The sequence below is a fragment of the Bos grunniens genome, chromosome 4 (assembly GCF_055505025.1).
Source record: "Bos grunniens cultivar Pamir isolate PY7600 chromosome 4, Bosgru_T2T1.0, whole genome shotgun sequence".
Lineage (NCBI taxonomy): Eukaryota > Metazoa > Chordata > Mammalia > Artiodactyla > Bovidae > Bos > Bos grunniens.
The window spans coordinates 2839097-2853111 of NC_141168.1; the positions used below are offsets into that span (position 1 = coordinate 2839097).

At 42.8% G+C, this 14015-nt stretch overlaps 1 protein-coding gene across 14 annotated transcripts in view; it reads right to left on the reverse strand.

Moving 5' to 3' along the window:
- RBM33 (RNA binding motif protein 33) overlaps positions 1–14015 on the reverse strand; it is a 111249-nt gene that overhangs the window by 93928 nt on the left and 3306 nt on the right. For all 14 annotated transcript variants that reach the window (XR_015163071.1, XM_086398133.1, XM_086398132.1 and 11 more), the window contains exon 2: positions 5030–5108. Coding sequence is in view for 13 of the 14 variants with exons in the window: in XM_086398133.1 (XP_086254259.1) it covers positions 5030–5108 (79 nt within the window). In the remaining variant the exon portion in view is untranslated. The remainder of the gene's footprint in view (positions 1–5029; positions 5109–14015) is intronic.

The window sequence follows — 14015 nt, forward strand, 5'->3', positions numbered from 1 at the left end:
AGAGATGAACAGTTGTTTCCTTGACTAACAAAGGTAGTAAGAAAGAGCGTTAAATAAGCAAGCAAGAGGAGAGACCAACCGCACAGAGCAACACACATCAGCTGCAGCTCGAGCGATCACTGACGCCCACTCCATACACTGCTGGCGAGTCACTCTAGGCGCTGCACACACACTCACTCTTGTGCTGACACGCTGAAACGGAGCAGGACCATATGGCCCTCGCCCCCCACCATGCCCTCTGCCCGCCTCTTGCCTGTGCAAAACTTTAGTCAAGAGTAAGTTTAACCAGAGAAGCGAGAAATGCTGAAACAAAGGAAAACGGTCAAAGGAGACTAAATAACAACAATGCAGTCGCTGAGCAGAGTCAGGACCTTTAGTTCCTTCCGAAGTGAAGTGAGACCACTCAGTCACGTCTCTCTGTGACCACATGGACTGTAGCCTGCCAGGCTCCTCCATCCATGGGATTTTCCAGGTGAGAATACTGGAGTGGGTTGCCAATTCCTTCTCCAGGTGATCTTCCCAATCCAGGGATTGAATCCAGGGATTGAACCCAGGTCTCCTGCACTGCAGGCATAGTCTTTACAGTCTGAGCCACCGGGGAATCTTTCTCAAGGGTTATAGATAACATTCTGAGCCATATCTTGTAAGCTGTCTTATAGATACTAAAAGCCCAGGTGGAGAAGTTAACTACACAACGACCAGACTGTACCCAGGACTTGAGCTGCCATAATTCTGAGAACTGATTGCAAAGAAATGGGAATGAAAGATTGAGGGCAGGAGGAGAAGGGGACAACAGAGGATAAGATGGTTGGATGGCATCACCAACTCAATGGACATGGAGTTTGGGTGGACTCCGGGAGTTTGTGATGGACAGGGAGGCCTGGCGTGCTGCGATTCATGGGGTCCCAAAAAGCCAGACACGACTGAGCGACTGAATTGAACTGACACCCCAGAACTGAAGATTAAGTGTACCTAAAACAACCAAGATGACGCTACTCAGACCACTGATGACCAACTGAAGATGACCGTTAGAGATGACTGTGCTGTTTCTGCACGCAACCCCTCATCACCACTCTGTCTATAAATGCTTTCCTTCGCTGCTTCTTGGGCAGGGGCAGGAGTCGGCCTTTGGACAGATGTCCGCCACCCTCCCCACCCCAGGTGCCGGCACCTGAAGTAAAGCAAACTTGCCTTTCCACAAGCCTGGTTTGTTTACTGACTTCTGAGTGGCGAGCGGCCCGACCCCTCACACATCTCCGTAACTAGAACACAACCCCATCAAGCAGACACGTCATTCTCCACTTTTTACACGTGAAAACAAGGATTCAAGATGTTAAATAACTGGCCCAAGATCACCCTGCCACCAAGTCAGAAACCAGATGAGTTGAGACAGTCTAGCGCCAGAGTCCAACTCCTACCTACTACACACAGACCACACAAAAATTAAATGTACTTCTCCGCTGTTATCATAAAGCAGGATCCTTATAAAGAGGTACACAAAAGGGAAGAAATTTTAAAATATCAAACACTACCAAAATGACACCAATGGTCACCAAAAACAATGAATTAAAGGGAGTGAGTGGCCCAAATCGCCTCTTTTCAAAGGGGGGAGCAGTAATGCTCGCAGACAGTAGAGGTACTTAGAAAGTGACAGGAGCACCGCAAGGATGAGGTGGCTTTCTGCGTTCCACTGCACAGCACCTGAGAGGCTTCGCCAGCGACCACTAGTTGAGGAAGACAATCAGATCCTTGGGAGCAGGTACATGTTTACTAACCGATAGAATTACACAGGAAACTTTTCAGGAAACAGGTATTTTGCAGGTAGTCATGGCTCAGATGGTAAAAATCTGCCTGCAGTGCAGGAAACCAGGGCTTGATCCCTGGGTCGGTACTCTTGCCTGGAGAATCCCACGCACGGAGAAGCCTGGTGGGCTACAGTCCATGGGGTGGCAAAGAGTCAGGCATGACTGAGTGACTGACACTTTCACTTTTCTTCACCTGGCTGCAGCCTTTCAAAATCAGGAATGCGAGTGCCAACACTGCGCCTGAGCAGCCTCCACACACCTCCCCACCCCAGGCCGCCGCAGCAGCTCCCTCCCTGCCAGCTCCCAGCTCTGGCCCTTCTTCCATAGGACTGGCCCATGGAGGTCTCAACAGAATGTCCCAAGGCAGAGGAGACGGCCGCTCCCTCCCACTTGCACCGCTCCAGTACCACCCGCTCTCTCCACAGCAGCTCCGGCTGGATCCTGGGACATCACTGCTCCCATGTGAGACCGGCTGCTACATTCTGGACACCTCATCGACTCTCCCTGCTTATTTAACACTACCCCATTTAAAAAAACCCTTCATCAAATGACCTTCAGTTAAAACCTTTTGAACATGCTCTTTCCTATGTGAATATACAGCCTGTTATACTTTCTGACTCTTTCTTCTCCCTAACTTTCAAAATTCACCCTCTATCACCCAGTACACAAAAGAGGTTACTTTACACTTTAGCAATATTAAATAAAGAAATATACATGATACTGCACCTCCACATGCAAACATGCACTGAAGACGAGTAAAGAAAAGAAGAGACTGTTCGTAAACAACACTGGGACAAGAGCTATTCACACTGGAAAGGGCAAGGAAAATTAGAACCCTGTCTCACACTATAAACAAAACCCAGCTCCATCATAGCAGAAAGCCAACTAATGTCATGACAGCCAAAATAAATTCCCACTGAACAAATACTGGGGCAATTCAAGCATTAATAAGAAAACAATCATAATGGGTTATAAAATCGCACATGCAGTATTTAAATCTATGAATTCAAAATGGTTCAAAAACAAAACACCTCTGGAAGATGCTAAGGAACTGACCCATTATTTTGAAAACTTAAAGAATCAAGCACTTACTCTATACCTCAAAAGAACCAAGTATAATTACAGAATTATCACAACAGAAATGAGGAGGAATGACAGAATGAGAGCATCACCATCTGGACCATCTAACAGCTGGTAACAGGGCAACAAGAAGCTAACAAGACTGTTACTCCTGCTGGAGGAACAACACTGCAGAGCCCCTAACTTATGGGATTTGCATCTTTTGCACTCAAATCAAACTGTAAGAGAGAACACAGAAACATACCCACAATACACATGTGTATATACCTGTAATATATATGAAAGCGTAAAGTGTTAGTCACTCAGTCATGTCTGACTCTTTGCGACCTTATGGCCTATAGCCCACCAGGCTCCTCTGTCCATGGGATTCTCCAGGCAAGAATACTGGAGTGGGTTGCCATTCCCTTCTCCAGGGGATCTTCCTGACCCAGGTATCGAACCCAGGTCTCCTGCATGGCAGGCAGATGCTTTACCGTCTGAGCCACCAGAAAACTGTATATACATGAGACAGACAGCGAAGTGTGAACACTAATAAGACACTCATATTAAGTGACTTAGGATAGAACTCTACTATGGCTATACTTGTAAATCGTTTATTTTTTAGAGAGACACAATCTGGTATGTTTTCGGATGAAATTATGCCTGTGATCATAGATACACAACCGAGCTACATACTGATGCTGCTGAAGCTGAAGGGCGGAACGCTACCTACACTGTACTAGTCTACTTCCATGTACACTTCAAATTCTAAGTTTAAAAAAAATCAATCAATCTCAGGTAGATTATATACGTAACTATTAAACACACACACACACACTTCAAAGCTTTCCTAGGAACATAGAGAATACAGAGTAGGGAAGAATTTCTTACCAACATAAGGCAGAAAGCAGCTAGACTGACATCATGTACCCCCTGCAGAGATGCCCTCAGGAAGGCCACAGGGTCACCAAAAGGCGCTCCTGACCAAAAGCACATCCTGAGTCTAGTCCCAGGGAGACACCAGCAAACCCACACTGAGGGCTGGTCCACAGGGAAATGGTGCACCCTCTTCAAAAAAGTCAGAAGTCATTAAACACAAAGGCTTTACAGAGCCTTTACAGAAGCCTTTAAAGACAGAACTCTTACAGATGAAGAAACAAGGAGGAGAAAAAGAAACTCACTTTTGCTAAAAAGGATGTTATTTGGACAACTGACAAAACCTAGGTGACCACTGCAGATTTGGAAGCGGCATGACACCTGCAAACCGCTGTCAAATGGTGCAGGAAAGAACAAAGTGTTCTATGTGTGTGTGTGTGTGTGTGTGTGTGCGCGCGCCTATGTGTGTGTGCGTGTGTCTGTGTGTGTGTGTGCGTGCCTGTGTGTATGTGTGTAAAATGAGTGAGAGGAAGATAACATAAACATGACGCAAAGCAACCCTAAGTCTGATCGAGGAGGCCTTGCAAGAATTTCCGTGTTACTTTCACATCTTCCTGTAAGTTTGAAAATGATTTCCAAATATATTTTTCCATCTTTACTAGTCAGAAATATATAAAACTAAATTACAAGATACCCGGCTTGCCTGGTGGCTCAGTGGTAAAGAACCCACTAACAGGGGAGCAGGTTCAACCCCCGGTCCAGGAAGACCCCACACGCTGCAGAGCGGCCAAGCCCAAGCACCACGACTACTGAGCCTGAGCCCGGGGCCAGGAGCCGCAACCACGAGCCCAGGTGACAGTCACTGAGGCCCACACACCGAGAGCCCGTGCTCGGCAGCCAGAGAAGCCACCGCAACGACAAACCGCACGCCGCAGCTGGAGGGCAGTCCTTGCAGCAATGCAGCATGTGGAGGAACTCTGTTGTTACTGTTGTTGCGGGCACAGAATTACTCCAAATAGCTCCGAGTGCCCACCAACTCAACATCGTCACTGTATAAACACACAGACAGCTCCACTGGCAGCCGGAGGCAGCACCGCCAGGGGAGGAGCTCCGCACAACGCCTTCCGCCTGGAACACCCACCCCTGCCCTTCTTTAGCCCAGTCAGGCAGACCTACTCAGGAAAGAGCATGGGCGGCTAACAGTGTTCTCAGGAAAGAGCTCTGCCCGGCCTAGCGGCAGAAGGAGATGAGCCAGCAAGGGCCCTGCATGTAACCAGGGGGGTCCGCACCTGTCCCAGTCCTCGTCCGCAGCTCTTCTCCTCCAGGACCGCTCCGCACCCGGCTTATCAAACTGGTCAAAGTCATCATCTGTGAGGGAGAGGCCATGAGTCAGTCTTACTCAATTTAAACAGATACATTATATATTGAAACAATGTTTCTTTTAGGGATTCCCAACAGGACATTCTAAAATATTAAACCATTACAAACGTTGTTTGTTTGTTGTTGAGTCACTAAGCCAGGTCCATGGACTACAGCCCCCAGTCCCCTGCCCACGTGATCTCCCAGGCAATAATATTGGAGTGAGTTGCCATTTCCTTCTCTAGGGGATCTTCCCAACCCAGAAATCAAACCCACATCTCCTGCATTGGCAGGCAGATTCTTTACCACTGAACCAACAGGGAAGCCCATAAATGCTTAATAAAAAAAAGCCCATTTTTATTAATTAAAATATTTTAAACTACACATCTACCTAAAGAAAATCAATTTATTGAACATTCTTAGGCATGAAAGCTCGCTGATAGAACAGTTAGAGGGGTGCAACTGACCCCTGCATTGCTCAAGGGTCAACTGTAATAATAAAGCTAAAAATCAATCCTAAAAAGAAAACTGAAAATGCACAAGTACATGGAAATTAAACAACACACTTCATCAACCAATAGGTCAAAGAAGAAATAAGAACCAGGGAAATAAGAATATACTTTGAGGAAAGTGAACACAAAAATACAACACACCTAAGTTTATGGGATGCAGCAAAAGCAGTACATGGAAGGAACTTTACTGCCTACGCTAACGAAGACAGATCTCAAATCAACAGCCTTACTTTAAGTCCTGAGGAACTAGACAAAGAGGAGGAAATTAAACCAAAGATTGCAAAAGAAAATAAAGATTAGAGCAGAGGCACATGAAACAGACTAGAAAAACAAAACATACACGTATAAATGATTTTTAAAAAATTAGCATATAGAACTCAACAATATATTAAAAGGATACCCTACATCACAATCACATGGATTTATCCCAGGAATGAAGGGTTCATTTAACATTCAAAAATCAGTACTTTTTAAAAATCAATGTAACAGATCATATTACAAAGTAGAAAATTACATTATCATCTCTACATAAGGAGGAAAATCAATTTAAAAGTTAATCAAAACCGAATATCCACATTCCTAAAAACTCTGAACAAATTAAGTATAGAAGGGACTTTCCCCAAGCTGATCAAAGGGCATCTGTATAGAAAAACTACAGCAACCACCCCAAGTAAAGAGTCAATGCTTTCCTCTAGAATCAGGAACAAGATGGGGCTGTGACTCCTAACACTGCAACTCAGCACTGTAATCCAAGTTCTACCTAGTGCGACCAGACAAGGAAAAACAAAAGGAGCTCAGACTGAAAAGGAAGAAGTAAAAAACCACCATTCTTCACAGCAAACATCATCAGCTATGCAGAAAATCACATGGGATCTATGGGGAAAAAGTACGAAAACTAGTAAGTGAACTGAATTAGGCTGCAAAATATGAGATCAGTTTTAAAAAGTCAACAATTTTTTTTTTACATACAAGGAATGAGCAACTGGAAATTAAAAAACAAATCCTTGCAGTAACATAAAAATAGGACATACATACTAGGGATAACCATAATATAAAAAAACGAGAAAGACCTGTAAATTAAGGACTATGAAACACTGCTGAGAGAAACTAAATACCTAAAGTGCAAAATCACCATAATTCCCCAAAGGAGACAAGAATGATTGCAAATGTGGGCAACCTTCTGCTTGGACAAAAGTACAATAAGCAAAGAAAAAAACAAACACCTGATCAAGCAGAAAACAAAAACATACTTTCTTTCCACTTGGATTATGGAATGCAAAACCAGATAAAAAAGAACCGTAACTCAAAATTCTAAGAAACAAACCAAGACCTTGAACTCTGTGTGCCTGTTCTTATTCCTCTCACATTTTCTGCATCATTTTCCTTCTGTTCTCATTTGGAATGTAGACAAGTCCTTTTTAAGTTTCTGTCTGTCATACTGAGTAGAACCAAGAAAACAAAATGTGCCCACACTAGTCCACAGTTTCACAGGAAGAAAGCACAGCACTGGATCCCAAGGGGAAGAGTGGTCTGCATCTTGAAATCTAGAAACCCCAAGGCCAAAGGTTACACTAGACATACATGTTACCGAGGGAATCAGTGTTCCCCATCAGCAAGACTAGAAACAGTTACTGGAATTTTTACACTTTTCAATTACACAGCAATTAGGTCTCTGTAACGAACACAAGTCTTCTACTTAGCATTCTTATTACTTCCTCATCTTTTCCAGGAACCTGGAATTTAAGATTAGAAACTTTATACAATACTTGTCTGGAACAGGGTTCCACCAACTGTCTAATCCAAGACTCAGCAAACTACAGCCCCCATACATAGGCTCTGCTACCTGTTTTAGTCTAAATTTAGCTACTGCCCGATTTCTGTAAAAACGCTTTTATTGGAACACTATATGCTAATTCAGTTACCCACTGTCTACAGCTCTCAAGCTACAAGCGAAGAGCAGAGAATTGCAACAGAAGCCCTATGACCTGCAAAATCTAAAATATTTACCATTTGGCCCTTTACAAAGTTCTCCTGTCTTTGCTCTAGTCCAAAGGTTCTCAACCTTCTTTTTTGCCTCGACACCATTCTCATGTATACACCTCATATTCTGAATCACTGACTCAAAATTCCGTATTTTATAGGTGAGGAAATCCAGACCCTTTATTTAAACAGTATTTATTTAAACTTTATAGTAATGAGAAAAAAGAATCAAACTAACATTCAAGAACTTTCCAAGTAAGCATATTTGTCTTACAAAATAACTCAAATTCTGAGTAACCACCAGGCAAATTTTCAGAAAGAGCCCATACATTATGTTGCTTGAAAAATAATTTGTAGTCTTGTTTTAAAACTCTCTTATTTGCATGGGACCCTGGACAGGTTTCCCTAAAATAAACTCTGTACTTTGCTTCCGAAGTGTGGTACACACTGACCTGTTTGCCTGTCTTACAACTCAATCTTCTCTTCCTGTGTTTGGGAATCAATCAGAGTCCTGAAAGAAGACAGGGCTCTGCCTTCTGATATGCAAGCCATAAAAGCTAGACTCTTGGGTGCTCTGTTAGCATGAGGAACCTGGGAAAGGAAAATGGTCTGAGCTCAGCCAACTGAACGTTCCCATCATGACTGAGAATCTAGAGGAAACAATGCCCCACTTCTTTTCCCAAGAATCTAGACCCTCTTTCTAAAAGTGAAACCTTCTAAAATGCTAATGGTTAGTTGCTAACTTCGTGAAGTGTAAGGAAGAAATGTCACAAAAAGGGACAAAAAAGGACAAAAAGTCCTTCCAGCAACTGCTGCTCTTCCTTCCACAGAGAGAAGCCACAGCTATGCTGAGACTGTGGTCCCCATCACTCTACACAACAGGGCAGACAATGCTACACTTCCCAGAGCCTCCTTCCCTGTGCGCTTCTGAGTTAGAGAACGCAAGGCAAGGCAGTCACAGGAAGTCTGAGTCACAATTATCTCAGTTACTCTCATGAGACAGGCACAGGACGGACAGACAGACACACACACCCCCTCACAGATATGAGGTTCTCATAAGTCAGAATGGGCTACTGAAAACCATGCGTGGCTCCGGGCTGGCAGGGGCTGTGACGGTCAGAGGGGGCCTCTTGAGACTCAACACCATCAGAAGTCAGCACCCAGTGCTGCAGACTGAGACTGACCACTGACGCTTCCACAAGGGTCTTCAGTTCCAAGAGCCTCCAGACGAACTCTGAACCATCAGGCTCTGGTCCTCAGACTAAGTGCTCCTGACCACCAAGGGTGGATGATGCTGTTCAACCACTCAGTCACGCCAGACTCTTTGCGACCCCATGGACTCCCCTGCCAGGAGTCCATGAGCACACCAGGCTCCCCTGTCCTTCACTTCCTCCAACAGTTTGCTCTAACTTATGTCCATTGAGTCGGTGATGCTATCCAAGGGTTGTAGAAGCCTCTAACTGCTGTATTAAAAGCCTTCATACTTGGAGTGCTAAGCATGACTTCCTTCCTAACTGAAATAAGACTAATAATAAAACTTCAAATAAGTCTAGCACTACTGAAGCACTGAAGAGAAGCTTCATTGTACTTCAACAAGCTAGCTATATTCATTTTCTCATTTAATCCAGCCCCATACTCTCCTTTTACAGATGTGAAAACTAAGACTAACCAAAAATTAGTAAACAGCAAAATCAGATTTAAACTCAGGTCTACCAAACACTAAGTATAACGCTCTTGAGTTTATTTAGGAAGCAACTATAGTAACAACTGGGCTTCCCTAATAGCTCAGTTGGTAAAGAATCCGCCTGTAATGCAGGAGACCCCGGTCCAATTCCTGGGTTGGGAAGATTCTCTGGAGAAAGGATAGGCTACCCACTCCAGTATTCTTGGGCTTCCCTTGTGGCTCAGCTGGTAAAGAATCCGCCTGCAATGTGGGAGACCTGGGTTTGATTTCTGGGTTGGGAAGATCCCCTGGAGAAGGGAAAGGCTACCCACTCCAGTAGTCTGGCCTGGAGAATTCCATGGACTGTATAGTCCTACACTCCATGGAGTTGTAAAGAGTCAGACACGATTAAGCGACTTTCACTTCACATAGTAACAAACCCTCTGATACATAAAAATATTAAAGGGTAGCTAGCCATAACTTCCTCAGTCTTTAGGTAGAAAGATCACTAATCCATGGAACCTACAAAATCATGAAGGCAGAATCAACTATTAACCTATTAACCTGCAGGCTGGAATCCTGTGGCCTATAAGGAACATGCTATCTTTGAATTATGTTTTTTTTTTTTTAATCAACTTGATTCTCAACATTTTTAAAATATAACTATATGTAACTACCAGAGTTACAGCTTCTCTCAAAAAACAAAAAAATCTTATCAAAAGATCTGGAAAGTAGACCCACACTTTGGTGTAGCTAAATCAGTGAAGATATGCGGCACCCAGCCAAACAGGAACAACATTTCTGCTTCCATAAGAAAAGGAACTGAGGAGGAAGTGGCAGCCGGAGCCTGTGCAGAAGCCCCGCCAGCAGCTGCGAGCCTGCCCGGGGCCCAGACCGCCCTGACCCTGACGCCTGATATTCCACAGCCTGAGCTGCCCAGCTCTTTCTGAGTCTGTGAACTGCCAAAGCACCTATCCTTCCAAAAGATTCTCAATGAACTGCTTCATCATGCTCATGCTTTGTATATAAACAAAGCATCAAAATTCAATAACAAGGATTTCAGAAAGTGAGGACAGAGAAAAAGAGAGTAAAACAGTACCCCAAGATAATTTCCCAGAACCGAAGGACACACATTTCCAGACCAACGTATCCACCAAATGCAGTACAAGAAACATAATTCGACCTATGCTAATGAATTCTGTAACAATGAGGAGGAACTGTGAAAACCTTCCTGGAAGAGAAAAAAGGTCACACAACTGATGAAGAATCAGAATGTCATCAGACTTCTCAAGAGCAGACCTAGAAGCCAGAAAACAACACAGCAGTACCAGCAAAACTCTGAGGAAAAGGGATCTAAGTCACAGCTAGACTTGAAGACTCGACCCTATCAGTCAAGTGTGAAAATAAGACTTCATTCAGACATGCGTGGGTTTTCAAAAAATTTACCTTCAACACACCCACTTAGGAAGCTGAAACGTTTAACTCTATCATTTGTTATACTGAAAATATAAACATAAAGAATAATTTTTCCAGAAAAAATTATCAGAATTGACCTGTGGATTTAAAAAAGTTAAACAGACCAATAATAAAAAAAAAAAAAAATTAAACAGGCAACAGACCCAAATGGCTTTGCAGACAAGAGTTCTTTCAACATTTAACAAAGAGATTTTTACAATATCCAGAAAATTTCACAACTCATTCAAGGCAGTTAGCCTATCTTACAAAAACACAGAAGAGCACAAAGAAAACTATAAGCCAATCTCTCTTATGATCAGACAGTCCTAAAATGAAAAGCAACCAAACACCAAAAAGAACAAAACCTGAACAACCAGAAGACTGTGAACCCAAGAATGTGTGGCTGATTCAGCACTGGACATCTATCGATACGTCACAGTAAGGTATTAAAGAGGGGCCTCACGGGACTTCCCTGTGGTCCAGTGGCTAAGACAGCCCACTGCCAGTGCACGATTAGATCGGCAGTCAGGAAACTAGGTCCCACATGTCACTGCCTTCCGACTCCCGTAATCCCACAGATCGCAGCCTGCCAGGCTCCTCTGTCCATGGATTTTCCAGGCAACAGTACGGAGTGGCCTGCCATTGCCTTCTTCAGGGGATCTTCCCAACCCAGGGATGGAACCTGCATCTCTGGCTTGGCAGGTGGATGGAGTCTTTACCACTGGCCGCCTGGGACACTAGATCCCACGCTGCAACTAAAATCCCACACGCCAGGAGGAATATCCAAAATCCACGTGCCGCAACTAAAACCTGGTGCAGCCAGGTAAAGAAACAGGAACGAATAATAAAAAGCAGGGACCTCATGATCACGGTGCAGAAAAAGCATTTGATAAAATCAAAACCCTAATTCAAAATACACACTTTTTTAGCTAAACAAACAGTAACTATCAGAAACCTACAGCAAGCACCATACGCACTGGTAAAACATTAAACGAACATTCGTTAAACTCCTAACAAGATGGCAAGATAGAGATGCCTGTCATCAGCCCACTACCAGACATTATATAGAAGGACTTGACAATGAAAACTTCTAGAACAAAAAGTACAAGAAGAAGAAATGAGACATAAATACTGAAATAGAGGAGACTGCAGATACAACAGTCTGAAAATCTAAAGCATCAAATATTAAAACAAAATTCCAGTAAGCCAGTTATATATAATGACCAAAAAAAGAAAATAGTTTTTCTATGGTAAATCAGCAAAAAATTCCAGAATACTGTATGATAAAAAAAATTGTACCATCCACAACAACAAATACAAAATATCTAGGAATAACACTAACAAGAAAAATAGAACTACATAAAGAAAATCTTACGAAGGTTAAGTTCCATTTGTTGTTCGGTTAAGTCTCGTTCAACTCTGCGATCCCATGGACTGCAGCACACCACGTTTCCTGTTCTTCACCATCTCCCGGAGTTTATGGATACTCATGTCCATTGGATCCATGATGCCATCCAGCCAGCTCATCCTCTGTCACCCTCTTCTCCTGCCCTCAATCTCTTCCAGTATCAGGGTCTTTTCCAATGAGTCGGCTCTTCGCATCAGGTGGCCAAAGTATTGGAACTTCAGCATCAGTCCTTCCAATGAATACTCAGCGTTGATTTCCTTTAGGATGGACTGGTTGGATCTCCTTGCAGTCCAAGGGACTCTCAAGAGTCTTCTCTAACACCACAGTTCAAAAGCATCAATTCTTTGACACTCAGCTGTCTTTATGGTCCAACTCTCACATCCGTACATGACTTCTGAAAAAACCATAGCTTTGACTAGACAGATGGCAGAGATCCTTTCTCCTCTGGAAGTTACCTTAGTAAAACTGTTTTCGTATCTGCAATCTCTTCTATTCCAATATTTATATAACCCAACCTCTTAGATCAGTGTTTAGCATGGAGGAAATACTCAAAAATGTGGTAGATGACTGATGGACAAAAAAGAGCTTGACAGTGAGACATTCTTATTGCTGAATGAAAAAATACATATTGTAAAAATATCCATCGTCCCCAAGTTGCATTGTGTGTGTGCTAATCGTGTCTGATTCTTGGCAACCCCATGTACTGTAGCCCACGAGGCTCCTCTATCCATGGAATTCTCCAGGCAAGAATACTGGAGGGGGGTGTCATTTCCTCCTCCAGAGGATCTTCCTGACCCAGGGATCAAACTCATGTCTTCTGCATTTCCTGCATTGGCAAGTAGATTCTTTAACACCTTGGAAACCCCAAATGCATTAATAAACTCAATGCAACGTCAAAGAATTTCAGCAGAATTCTTTATAGAATGTGACAATTCTGAAGTTTATTTTAAATGCAGAGCTAATCAAGAAATTTCTGAAAAAATTTCTATAATGTATATAGACAAACACATACTATGAAACAGTAATTTTCTAAAATTATGAGAATTTAAATACATCACAAAATGGAAAAGAAAGAATTCAATAAGGAAAGCTATGACAAACCTAGTGTATTAAAAAGCAGAGACATCATTTGGCTGACAAAGGTCCATACAGTCAGAACTATGGTTTTTCCAGTAGTCATGTACAGATGTGAGAGCTGGACCACAAAGAAGGATGATCACCAAAGAATTGATGCTTTTGAACCATGGTGCTAGAGGTGAGTCTTGAGAATCCTTTGGACTGTAAGAATATCAAACCAGTCAATCCTAAAGAAAATCAACCCTGAATATTCACTGAAGGACAGATACTGACGCTATAATACTCTGGCTATCTGAGGCGAACAGCCAACTCACTGGAAAAGACCTTGATGCTGGGAAAGAATGAAGGCAGAAGAAGGGGGCGGCAGAGGATGAGATGGTTGGATGGCATCACTGACTCAATGGACATCAATTTGCGCAAACTCCAGGAGATAGTGAAGGTCAGGGGAGCCTGATGTGCTGCAGTCCATGGGATCACAAAGAGTCGGACATGACTTGGTTACTGAACAACAAAAGAAAGAATGAGAATTTAAATATATCATAAAATAAAAAATAATTCAATAAATTGTATTAAAACTGTTAGAAGCCCTAAATTCACACAACATCCAAAATAAAATTCCATGTGGAATAAAAGCTAAACATAAAAAAGCACAGACATAAAATGTTAAAAGCACAGGAGAACTCTTGGCATGGGGATAACGTTAGGAAAAAAATTTTACAAAAACAAGTGACAAGAAAAAAAATCTGAACGAGAAGATACATATATAAATAAATCACTTTGCTATAAACCAGAAACTAACACAACTTTGTAAATCAACTAGA